Source organism: Gallus gallus, chromosome 3, assembly GCF_016699485.2.
Source record: "Gallus gallus isolate bGalGal1 chromosome 3, bGalGal1.mat.broiler.GRCg7b, whole genome shotgun sequence".
Classification (NCBI taxonomy): domain Eukaryota; kingdom Metazoa; phylum Chordata; class Aves; order Galliformes; family Phasianidae; genus Gallus; species Gallus gallus.
This window is the reverse complement of record NC_052534.1, coordinates 34289405-34302358: the sequence shown is the minus strand read 5'-3', so window position 1 is coordinate 34302358 and position 12954 is coordinate 34289405. Positions and strand designations below refer to the sequence as shown.

At 47.3% G+C, this 12954-nt stretch overlaps 1 protein-coding gene across 1 annotated transcript in view; it reads left to right on the top strand.

Moving 5' to 3' along the window:
* The first annotated feature begins 4542 nt into the window (after window positions 1-4542).
* Window positions 4543-12954, top strand: part of KIF26B (kinesin family member 26B) — a 294103-nt gene continuing 285691 nt past the window's right edge. The window contains exons 1-2 of the mRNA XM_003640984.6: window positions 4543-4969; window positions 5060-5461. Of these exons, the coding sequence (XP_003641032.2) occupies window positions 4907-4969; window positions 5060-5461 (465 nt within the window). The 5' untranslated portion in view covers window positions 4543-4906. The remainder of the gene's footprint in view (window positions 4970-5059; window positions 5462-12954) is intronic.

Genomic DNA, 12954 nt, shown 5'->3' with positions numbered 1-12954 from the left:
GAAATCTGCATGCTGCAAGGCTCACTTTTAATCCCAAACTTGGTGGTAAAGGAAATGTATGAAATGTCTGAAAAAGTGTTGAAAAGGAGTTTCAGATGAAAAAGCTACTTGTAGATCTGGTGTGCCTCCTGTCAGGAAGATCTCAGGAGCACACTGGGGTGAGACCTTTGTCTTTACTTATCATTAGTATAACTCTCTGTTATTTGAGCACTGACACATTCACCACAGTTTTGCTGAGAGGCAGAAAAGAAATACCTGCTGCCTTTTATGAAGTGTTTCTTTTTAAGGCATTTACACATTCAGTGCTGTGACAGGCTAGGGCCTGTGATGGCAGCTCTTTGTCGGTCTGTTCTGCTATAAATGATTCCTGCAGCAAGAAAGGATATAGCACAAAAATGTGATGATATAAACGCTTCAGTGTTTGTTTCTCAGGGCTGCCTGTTCACTTCACTGTGTTATCTCTGCTTACCCCTCTTCCACACCGTCTGCACCACTTGCCCGAGTCCCTGGCTCCTGGGGCGAATGAAGCACGTGCAGTATCTTTGCATTTGCTTCCCTCCAACAACTACTTTGCCAGTTTTTTTTTTTTTTTTAACTTTGGCACATTCTGGTATATATTCCTCCTGGTAATAACATGATTTGTTAATACCATGAACGCCACCTTCTCTTCTATCCAAAGAAGAGCACTGACTGTAATTCTTTTGGAAGACACATTTTTTCCTTGGCTCTTGAGAGTCTTTGAAGAATGTTTGAAAGGACTCCTTTACCCCCTGAAATCCCCAGTCAGCCTTTGGCATTTGAGAAAGCCCTGCTGGCATTGTGCTAGGGCCAAGTCTAGCAGCTCAGGCTACCATGGACCCCCTCTGCATGACTCCTCCGGGTGAGGCAGCCAGCAGGCAGCTTCACTGGGCATTTCGGTCACAGCCCACAGATGCAGGATGCAGCTACAGCATTATCCTGGAAGTGACTCCACCAAGCCCAGCACAGCAAGCAGCTGATAGCTTTTCAGAGTGCCTGCAGAGGCAACAAGAGTCCCCAGATGAGAAAAGGCTCACATCTTTTTCCTTTTAATACTGTGACCCTGGTTGTTGTTACTCCAGTACTTTCCTGCTCCGTTCTTGTTCTGTGTAAAAATTGGTATTGGTAAGGCTTGGTGCTTTGAGAGTCACAGGTACTCACTGTTGGTTTCATTTCTCAGACGTCTTTAGTTTGGAGAGTGCTGATTGTGTCTGAGTAACAGAAAATGGGATTCTGTCAAATTTCAGCATTTGAATTTATGAACTTGACAGAAATTGGCTGCAGACTTGTCATTGCAATGCATCCCACTGCACAGAATGACTGTAAACTTCTCCACGCAGCCCTGCTTTGTGAGTATATGTATATGCATCCTTTATTACTTATGAAACACGTATCAATATTGTATTAATAAGTAGGCATTGATTTTCTACTGAGAACATAAAGATTTATGAAAGTAGGCAGTGCAGCGTGGCAGAAACTATGAAAGAGGTTTCTAGAAAAATCTATGAAATGCTTTATATTTGAAATATAGAAAAAGGACTCCATTCCAAATAAATCCAAATAAGAAAGTCTTTTGTAAATGATAAATTTGTTTTGAGTATTGAGCAAAGGCAAGATTTAAGGGCACCTAATTTTCAACGGACTGTGAATCTTGGTCCAAATCTGAACACAAATGGCTTCCTTTTATATTATGGAGAGATTCAAAGAAGCTCCCAGTGGACCGAGGGAAGTGCAGGCTAAACACCTGTGCAAGAACCCTGAGGCAGAAGGGCTAAGCTGAGCAAACAGGGAGACATGCCCCTGTCAGGTAGACAATAAAGCATTCTGGTGGTGCTCAGAGTGAGAAAAAGCATTTAAAATGTAGTGATGCAGATCTGTCAGTAACAGCAAGAAGTGGAAGTTGTAATAAGGACCATTTAGAGCATCCCTTATCTGTGTTACATCTCCCAGAACTAGACATTGTAACAGGGCTCGAGATGCACATGCCTCCCAGTGTCAGTACCTCTTATGTTGACACACAGGGTAAGTCTTGAGACTGACGTAGACGTTACGCTACGGAAAACAGCTCAGGAACCAGATCATACAGAGGAAATGCCCACTCTTAATTCCCCATTGTATCATACTCAACAGTTGTCAAGAGCAAGTAGAAAAACACACTTCAGAAGCCTGGCATATCCCAGAAGCATATAAAAGAGCATTACGCACGACATCAGAATTACAGCTGCAGTCCCCGTGTCTGATTTCCTCCTGTGCTGCCTGAATCCCTAAAGCCTGCCGAATACACAGGCTGTGGATGTGTGCTGCTGCTATACGAAAAGATAAAGGATTCAACATGTTCTTAACAGAGCCTTTCACCGAAGTGATCCTACAGCTTGACAAGGAAGCGGGAACAAGAGCTGGAAAGATTTTTAGAAAAGAAATGCATTAAGCTTGAGAAGTCCTGGTGGTTTTGTTTGTGGACCTCGGCGGTTAGCTGTTTCTATTCATTCTTCGTCACTATTACCACAAATGCCTTCAATTCTCTCTGTCCCCCAATGGCCTCCAAGTCATTAATATTCCTCTTTAAGCAACTATCGGAGCTGTCGTGCATTTCAGATCTCCCCAGGGAAGCTGTTTAAAACTGTAAGACCTGATACTGAGACCTCTCGGCACTGAAGTCCCCCTCCATTAACCTTCTGCAGCCACCGCTCCTAGATTTCTGAAGCAAATGGCCTTGTATCAGTGCACACCTGGGATCACACAGGTGCTGAATCACCTCAGCGAAGCTCAGCTTAGAAAGCGTAAATCTGCCTGCACTGGAACAGATGTAGCAAAGGAGGGCTCCCATGTGGGACGGGTACTGGAGACTGCAGCAGGAGAGGGAACCTTGGGCACCGCCAGGTGCATCTCTGCTCCCAGACCTTCTCACGCTTCAATGAAGAACCGTTTGTAAATGACTCAAACGACCACGAGCTCAGCAGGAGGCTGACAGGGCGAAGCCCGCCCCTGCCACGCGCCGCCAACGGTCGCCCGATCGTCCTCGCGGCCGCGCTGCCGCCCGCCGCCAGCAGAGGGCGCCCGCCGCCCGCAAACGGCGCCGCCGGCCCCGCCCGACCCGCCGCTCCCCCACAGCGCCCGCGCCGGGCTGCGGGGGGCGGCCTCGCCGCCCCGCAGTACCGTTCCCCCCCCGCCTCCGGCAGCCGCCGCCGTCCGACCGGGGCTGAGGGAGAGCGGACGCCGGGCCGGTGCGGGGCTCCGCCGCTCCCGAAGTTGTCTGCTCGCGGCTGCCCCGTGGCCCAGGGCGGGCGCGCTGCCGCCGAGGTGCGGGCTGTGACAGCAGCTGCGCTGCGCAGCGAGCGGCTCGGTAGGAACGGGTCTGCTGAGAAACAAAGCAACCTGCCCGTTCGCCGCCAGAATCGCTGAGCGCGGAAAAGCAGAAGTTAGGTGCCCACGGGGCATCCCGCGCCGATCGGCGCGTCGAGCAGCACCTTGGCATCCCGGTCACGTCTGCGTACGGAACGGAGCGCGGGGCCTCCGCGTGCAGAGCAGGGCGGTGCGCGGCGGGAGCCTTTGTGTGCCCGGTGTTTGGGCACGTAGGTGGGTGCACAGGGCGCAGCTGACGCAGCCCGGCTACCTCGCGTCGGCCGAGACGAAAGCTTTCTTATCAGGAATGGCTGCTCTGCTATCGGAGCAACGGCCTGGTGAAGTTAAAGCACAGCACAGCATCGCACACGCCTTCACTGCCGGCAGGAATCCCTCGGCGGTCCAAGGCTGCTCTGGGTGCCCGTGGCCCATACAGCCCCGGCACAGCGGGGGTGCGGTGGAGGTAACCCCCTGTCCGCGCCGCCCTGCCAGCCGCATCCTCCCGGCCTTTGCATTTTGGCTGTACGGGGGAGCTGGCGCCCAGCTCCTTACCGCAGCCTTTTCTGAGAGCGTCGCCAACTTGATTTGGGGAGGATTTGCCAGGAACGAGCGTGCTATCTGCAGGGCCAGACATCAGAAAGGAGTTGTAACCAGGTGCGTGTAAGCCACAGCCGGGAAGCAAAAATCGCTGTCAGAAGGGAAAGATCAACGGGGAAACGAGTCTGCGGGTTGCCATTGTTAAGAGACCAATTTACTGTGCCCTTGATCGCAAACTTAAATTAATACACGTAAAATGACAACACGGAGAAGAGACGCTCGTGACAATCGGAGACGCAGCTCGCTTTCCTCTCCCGGTTAGGACCCTTGTGAAGTCATGTCCATTAAAACCCCGAACGGAGGCAACTAACCAATAACTGCGGTGGAAGCAACAAGGTTCCCCCCCGGCCCCGCCTGCCAGCTTCAAGAAAAAGGGGAAAATCGGCGGTGTCAATCAGGCGCACCGCAAAACAGCGGGGCCCTCCCCGCAGCCGGCGCGGCCCCAGGAGCGGGCAGAGCCCCGCGCCGACGGCAGACGGGGGGCCGCGGGGCTGCCAGGCGCGGCCGGGCGGGAGGATATTGGCTGCGAGGGCTCGGAGGCTCCTCCCAGAGCCCGGCCGCCGAGATTTTGGGAGGATTTCTTGTAACTCACTTCCAAACCTGGCTGAGGGAAACAAGTTGCCGTCGTAGCGGAGGCTACGGCGCTCGCGCACCTCCCCGCAGCCTCCTCGGATGCTTCGCTTCGCTCGGGGAGGAGGGCTGCTGCCGGGGGGAGCGCTCCCGCTCCGGATTTGGCTGTTTCTGTGAAAGCGTCGGCTGGAAGGGACCGGGCGGGAAGACAATGAGGGAAAGCCGGCCGGCCGAGCTCCCCGCTCCCCGGCATTCTGCCGAGGACTGACGGCGTTCGGCGCTCAGCGTTGAGGCGGCGGCAGCGCCCGGCGCGGGGGCTTCCCGGGACCGACGGTTCCCTTCGGCCGCTGACCGGGGGGAGCCCGCCCGCGGAGCCACCATGAATTCGGTGGCCGGGAATAAGGACAGGGTCGCGGTCACGGCGCGGAGCAGAAAATACGGGGTAAGAGCGGGCGGCGGGAGCGGGGAGCGCTCGGGTTGCGGGGTGTCCGGGTGCGGGCTGCCCTGACCGCTGCTCCTTCTCCCGCTGCAGGTGACCGAGCCCTGCTCGCCCACCAAGCCCGCCGCGCCCTTCTCCCCCGAGAGCTGGTACCGCAAGGCTTACGAGGAGTCCCGCGCCGGGAGTCGCCCGGTCCCGGAGGGAGCCGGCTCGGCGCTCGGCTCCTCCGGCACCCCGTCCCCCGGCTCCGGCACCTCCTCGCCCGGCTCCTTCACGGGCTCCCCGGGGCCCGCCTCGCCCGGCATCGGTACCAGCTCCCCCGGCTCTCTGGGCGGCTCGCCGGGCTTCGGCACCGGCTCGCCGGGCTCCGGTAGCGGCGGCGGCTCCTCGCCCGGCTCCGACCGCGGCGTCTGGTGCGAGCACTGCAACGCCCGCCTGGCGGAGCTGAAGAGGCAGGCGCTGAAGCTGCTCATCCCCGGACCCGTCAGCAGCAAGGTGAGCCGGGGGCCGCGCCGGGGATCGGGGCGCGCCGTGTGCCGCAGCCGCGCCGGCTTGGGGCGGCTTTGGCTGGTGCTCGGCTTTGCCGGTGCCGCCGCTGGCGTTTTTAGGGTTTGTTTGTGCCGGTTCCCTCTTGGTCTTGTTTCCCTTTCCTATCTCTTTCTCTCGCTTCCATTTCTGAAGGGTTGCCGGGCTTCCGGGGTGTCTGTGACAGCACCTTCAGCTTGCTCCTTGCCTCCCTCTTCCCTTATGGTGGCTTTGCGTTGTGATTTCCCGTGTACTTGTTCCTGAGCCCGGTGAGGGACAGGAAAGGGTGGCAGCGCCACGCGGGAGTCGGTGGTCCCATCCCATCCCCTTTTGCTCTCTTTGATCCTACAGCGTGGCTTTACAAAATGGCCCGAGATTCGGCAGCCAACTTTAGCCATAAGGTATCCGCGGTCTCACGTCTGTGCCTTGTGTTTCCATTGAGAGGCCAAGCGTGGCAGAGATCCTCCCGCGCTTCCAAGATGAGGCACTGAAATGCAGCATGAGCCTGAAGGTCACGCAGGAGGTTGTGACAGACCTTTGCATTGAATCCAGGGTGCTGTTAGCATCAGGACAACTTGGTGGTGGTGTTCTCTTACAAAGGAGTGCTAGATTTCCTTTTTATCGATAGAGATCTAAAAACACTCAGAGCTGTTGTTGGATAATCCGAAGCATGAAAACACTTCTGAAATCTGGCCTTGGAGCCAACTGATCATGAGTAGAGGCTGCAAATCTTTGGAAGGACCAGGTTCTCACCAGAGGCAGAAAGCTGGCATGCTCTGGAATTCCCTGCTTTTGTTTCATTTTGCGTTGGTTGGTTTTCTTTTTTCTTGTTTGATTTGCATGTAGAGGTTAAGACTAATGGCCCTCCAAGAGTGCCCAGCAGCCCTTGGCTGACCTCGTGCTACCAAAATAGTGAGCAGTGGGCTCCTCCATAGCAACCTGGTGAGTGTTGTATTGTGAATTGGTCTACAGCTCCCAGAATGTAATACAATGCGATTTCGTTTGCCCTGTTGGCTCAGGTACTATCAAATGATAATATTTACTCTTCCACTTCAAAGAGTTTTCATTAGTGGTTATGATAAGGAGGTATCGTGGAAAAGAGCCGACTGCTCAGAAAAGGTCCCTGGTATTACCGTTGTGTTGTGCTCTCCATTGTTTATTTATGTGCTGTTTGCCAAGGAGTTGGTGCTATCTTGAACGAAAGGTAGGTTCTCAAGGGCTGGCTCAATTGAATTACTCATGAAAAGGAGAAGGTGGAACCACAATAGTTGGTATGGTTTAGTTGGTTGCTAACATACAATTGGTTCTCTGGAAAGCAGCTCTGTACTAAAATCTTCACAAATTTCAGGCTGTGAGATTTGGCAGTCCTTACCAGCTGTGGGTATAGATGATAAATTATGGGTACAAATATGGGAGCCACCAGAATAACAGATCGGGGATGTAAGTCTTGCAAGACACTTTTCCAGTGACAAAGATCTGTGAAGTATTCTCTTAGTGATAGTCAGGGCCTGTCTTAGCCTTCTAGGGATGTTCCCATCCTGTTCCTGTTGTTAACTGTTCTGTTCAGAGTTTAGCTGATGGTATTTCAGCGCCAATCTTTATTCACAACAGCACTAATCCTTTTTCAGCCTCCTTTACCTCTTATGCTCTTTTCCTTTTCTGACATTCTTCTGAACCTTCCAGTTTGGTAGGGTTGCTGCTTACAAAACTGTTGCTATCTGGTGTGATGGTTAGGGGGAGAAGAGGCACAAATAAGGAGATTTTTGAGGATAGCAGAGACCCTCTCCCTTGTTCACTGTACTTAACAGTGCTTGCAGGTTCAATCCTGTTCTGGTTCTCCAGTCTTGCTTGAGCAGCTCCCTGGCTGTGTCTGCAGAAACATTCCTTTCTGTCTTTACAACTCTTACAAACTTTTTGGGCTTGTGAATTCAGCAAACGCATCCCAAGACAGTGAGGCTTTGGTTTAAGGAAGGTAGGATACAAATACTGTGGCTAGTACCGTTGACTTCTTAGGACCAGATATTCAAGTTTGTTGTTACTGGCATGCACTTGGGAGCCTTAACTGTATCTGAGGTCACAGTGGGATGTTGATGTGGGCTCTGCCAGCTCAGCCACAGCTTGTGTGCTGTCTCTGTGGGTGCCAAGTGCAGTAACTCACAGGGGTTTCTCTCTGAGGGTGAGGGATATAAAGTCCCTTATAAGAATGGAAACGGTCACGTATCTTGGGGAAAAAAAAAACTATTTCTGTTTGGCTGGAGGCTGGCATTTTCTTCAGGGTACTGCAAAGTATGTTCTTGATTGCTGCTGCGGAAGTCAGTTTTAGGAGTGGGTTTGATCCAGCCATTGAGTGGAGTGGAAAAGGAAACTGATCCTGTTCCAGAGTCAGGCTATTCCCTTCAAACTTGCAAAGCATTTTACAGCTCAAGACTGTGGTGTCCAGCAGTATTATCAGTTACACATGTCCATCTTTATTATTTCTAATGGAATATTTTAACATCTATCAGTCAACTTCTAGTCTGGCAGATCTAGCTGACTTACATGGCAATTCTACTTGATGTTGTTGAAGACAGCGTAGAGATGTCATTAGCATAATAAATATAGTCAGTGGCACCTGTTTCACATTTACATTGTATTTAGAATGGCACATAACTCTGGGAACTGTGTATTGCAGAACAAGCAGAATATGAAGGCATCTTGAGGGCATTTTGACATGTCTCATAGCGAACATTGGAATATACAGTAAGATATCTGAATGTGAACTTAAATTTATGCTTTCTACAGTGTGTTATCATGTAAAGGTTTGTAAGTATCTGCAAAGTGCAACAGTACAGTTCAGTGCTGCATAAACAGACCACACTTTATGCGTGAAGCTATGTACTGAAGCTTTTCATTTCATATGGAAAAACATCTCTTGACCTGTAGCAAACTGCTGCTGAGTAGCTCATTGTTAGTGCCCAGGTGTGGAGCTTTTCAGTTTTAAATAGAAGCATTTTCTCCTAACACAGCAGCAGAATGAAAACATTGGTGTGTTGTTTGGTTTTTTTTTTTTGAGAAGAGTATGGGGGATTGGCAAAAGGATGAGGAGTATACAATTAAAGTTGTGCTGCTTTACTTTAACTGTTTAAAATGCATTCCTTAACAAACACAAAGAAAAAAAGCTAAAAACACAAAAAGGAAAAAAAAGCTGAAATCTTGTTCCTCTTTCCTCTTTTGTGATACAGTTGTGCCTAAATGATATGCAGCAATCATCTGCATACAGGGGGTTGTATTATGAGAATTAAATCTTGTTGTAAACCCCATATGAAGCATGCGCATGGGGAATGATGGACACAAGAAGCTGTTATAGATGCACATTTTAGTTGGTAACTGAAAGAATCTTGGAGTATTTGGTGACATTGTGTCTTTTTGTTACAAATATTTGTATGGTAATAAAAGCTGTCTTAAATTACTATCTTAAGTTTTTTCTCAAACTATATTTTCAGAAGAGTATCACTCAAAGTTTTAGCATAGAAGCTAATGGCATCACACTCTATGCTTATGAGAGTCCAAGCAAAATCTGTTTCACTTGATTTCAAATTTGTGATATCCTCTTTCTTCATTAGAACACTAACCTTGTGGTTTTCTAACAAAGAAATGATCATATTTTTAATCAAAAAGTAGTTATGTTTATGCATATCAAATTATATCATGCAGTCAATCAATTGAATACTGAGTAGTCCCAAACTGGTGATTATATTTTGTTAGTGTAGGATTGAAAAAATCTTGAATGCAGCCTTTAAAGCAAGCGGTAATTTGGTTGTGTAGATTGTGTAGATGAATATCTGCTTTGGTGTGCTGTGATGGGTTCCAAAAGTAAGGATACTAATGCAAGTGCTAGGTTGATGTTGTCAGGTGATGTATTCTGGACCCTCTCATACTCTAAAGCATAGGCTTTTTAGGTAGAAGGAATGGCTGAACTCTGGTTTAGCAGTCTGCTGTGAATGGGGGAGGAATTGTGTTCTGGGATACCAGTTGGGTTTTTTTGCTTGTTTTTTCTTCCTTTTTTCCCCGCTATTTACTGAAACTCTATCTCATGTTTTCTTGAATGCATGTTGTTGAATTAGCCTTTTCTGTTTAAGGGGTGTTTGGTAGTCAAAGACTTGACCAATAATTATTAATAATGAAGAAGGCCCTAAAGCTGGTCTAATTACTAATATGTTCTTGCTAGCTCATAGCTACTTCAGAAACAGTCTCAGTAGACAGGACAGTAATGAACCCTTCCTCAAAGCTGAGCAAGTGGCAGAATAATGGAATTTCAGTTCTGTCCAGACCTTTAATTTGTGAACAAGCACATCTAGGCTGTATGGTGACTTAATTCACTGTGCAAAAATCTCAGGCACCTAATCATTTCATCCCAACTCATTGCAATGCAGATAGGATTATTGCATTAGAAATGTGATTTTAAATGGCCTGAGGCAGTAATTTGTCAGCATTTGGAAGGATTAACTCCATTAACGTTTAGGCAACAACAACCATTCTTTTGTGTTACATCACAGGTCACAGTACCAATCATTTAGCATAACTCATCTGTGAATCTTTTTTTTGCAATTGAATGTTTGCTGGCAAGTTGGGAAAACATAGGCTACTTTGTTTGCCCTGGAATTACAGCTGCTTAAAGAGGACCAGAGGAGACTAAGAGGTATGCATTCACCTCTGAGAAATGAATGTAAACTCTTTTCTAGAAGCAGCTGGAGCTCACCTGTCTTACTATCAACGCATGAAATGGTGTAAATGTTTCTTTCAAGCTTGCAAATGTCTTTGAGGTGAAGGTGAAGACTGTTCTCTAGGGAGCTGTTAGCTCTGCAGCTTTCTCTGTGGGCTCATAAAGGCTCTTACTGAGTGCTCTAGAATTTAGGAATAGACTCATGATTGTATCTAGTGAATTGAGACTTTGGTGTTTTTCCTATCAGAAAGGAAAATGCTTTCAAGAGATCATAGACTGAGCTATTAGGACAAAAAAAAAATCAATCAATTTTTTCCTCAGATATCTGAGGAGCAAAATTTTGATCAGGTGGCTCTGTCTACAGAGAGGCTTGTCTGTACATCTAAAGATGCTACGTTAACCAATAGTCAATACTCAGTGTGTAGTGGGCCTCTTAGTGGCATGCTATTGAAGTTCCTTCGAGGTGCTTTATACATGCAAATAAAGCTGCGCTGATATCTGAAATCATCTTTTATCTGTAGATAGTTTTATCTCCCTGGAAGTATAAGTTGGAACATTGGTAGCAATCTTGTATAGTGAATTTAGGATTTTTTGTGTATAGCTTTGAAATGGAAGGGGAATGAATTAAGACAGTCCATTCTGAATTCCCCAGGCAGCATTAGGGAAGGCATCACATGTTTCTGGTACACCCATTGGCATTTCATGGGGGATTCATGCTGATGCCAGCAGATTATTAGAAAGCTGCAATGCTGTTTATATAGGGTTGAAAGACATCTGCAGTTTTGCCACATCAGCGGTACGTAGGCTTTGACATCATTCCATTGGTGTGCTTCCAAGCAGCGAACTTGCAGCCTGCCACTGCAGTAAACTTGATTATCGTGATCTAAATAATGATGTAGTAGGAACTGCAGCATCTTGTGATGTGTGGTCTGCATGTCAAAAATGTGAGGGATGTTCTGACTTAAAATACCAACTTAGATCTTGGTGAAATGTCATGCTGTAGCTCAGAAGGTATGTATGTTAGCGAAGTATTGGAAATACAAGCATGTGGGCTTCCCTTCTGCTATCGAATGAGTAATTCCTGGTCTATGTCATTTGTTGCTGAAGTTGCAATTCAAGAGCTATCCCTAGCTATACAAAAGCAGTTTGCAAGTTTACTTTGTATTAAGCAAGCTATAGTGTGCAACAATGACCTATAAGCAGAATTCAAACTTCTCATGCTTGGGTTATCAAAGTGTCTTCCAAAATCTTTCCTATTACTGGTCCAGACTTTGGTTGCGCTGTGACACTGATTGAAGCCACAACCGTTAACTGAGGTATTAATAAAGCTCTTCCAGAAAGCAGTGGCATGGCAGTAACTGCAAACTGTCTGCTGTGGTCACATGCTGAAAAGCTTCTTTTCTTCAAAAGCTTTAGCTTACAACCTTGAAAGAAACGGCAGTTTCATTTAGCAGTTTCTTAACAAGAGCATGCTTGTTGCAGTAATGTTAAGTTTTAGATGATCATACTACAGCTGCATCCTAAATTATGGGTTTATAGGACTCAAATCCTCAGTGGCTCTTTGCCTGGTTTTATTTTCAATGGCATTCTATGCAACCTTTCTACATTAAAGCAAGGTCTAAGAAATAAGTAAACATATTTAGACCAAGAACTGTTTTCAGATTTCTTGTTTTATAATATCTTAAGTCTGATTACATATTTCAGGTATCAATTGTACCAAGAAAGTAATGTCTTCAACTAGAATATGTAATGCTTATGTTTATTTCCTCCCTCTTTAGCTGATAGTACAGTATAGTTTAGTGCTGCTTTGAGGGCATTTTTTTTTTAGGTTTCTCCAATTAAAAGCACAAACCCATGATGTTTTCGTAATGTTGACTGGACCTGTTCTGAGCTTCAGATGGAGGCTTTTTAGAAGATCATCCAAGAAATGTTGAATATTGTAAACTTGTTTTTAAACATGTGAGCTCTGAGTACTTATTGTAAGAACAAAGAAGTTGGTTGGGGAGAGGGAAGAAGGAAATGATGGTCCACATCTTGAACCTCATCTTTTGGCTCCTGTGAAATTGGCACTGGTGAGTGGATTCTGTCATTGCTGAAATCAACAAGATTTCATCTAGGCCACAGCTCTACCTACTGCATACCTTATCAGGAAATATCTACGTGCTCTTAAAGTAGCAGTCAAATACACTGTTCATGCTGAGCAGGGCCGAGAGGTCCTGGCACCGTGTGGGCTTCCTAACGTGCTTTCTTTTTCCTCTCCACACGCAGGTCACAAGTTAGCCATCCCTGCAGATCTCTGTGAATAGATGATCGTTGCTCCCTGTTTTGGTTCTTATCAAAATAATAGATAATTCAAACATCTTCAGTAGTGCTACTTTCTCAACTCAGATCCTTTCGACTGGAAGGTCAGGGAGCGCTGTTATTACAGCAGATGAGAGGAGGCCATGATCTCTGAGAAGGGTAGTGATGAGAGCAGTGCAATGCTTAACTTCAGCTGTAACCAATACAGAATACAGGAGTATTTTGTAGCTACTTTACAGAAGAGAAATTAACAGAAAATGTGATACTACCTATGTGAAGGAATCAGTTATAAGAAAGTGGTGTATTCATTTGCACCTTGGATGTAAGTTAAACTTGTTGTTTTTCCTGTGTGCTAAGTACAGTATAGGAAGACAAAGAGCTACGTATTGTTCCAACATTATTGCGCTTCTTAAATTCTATTTCCATGTTAGACCTGCTGTTCTGTCAAAGGTCTATCTTG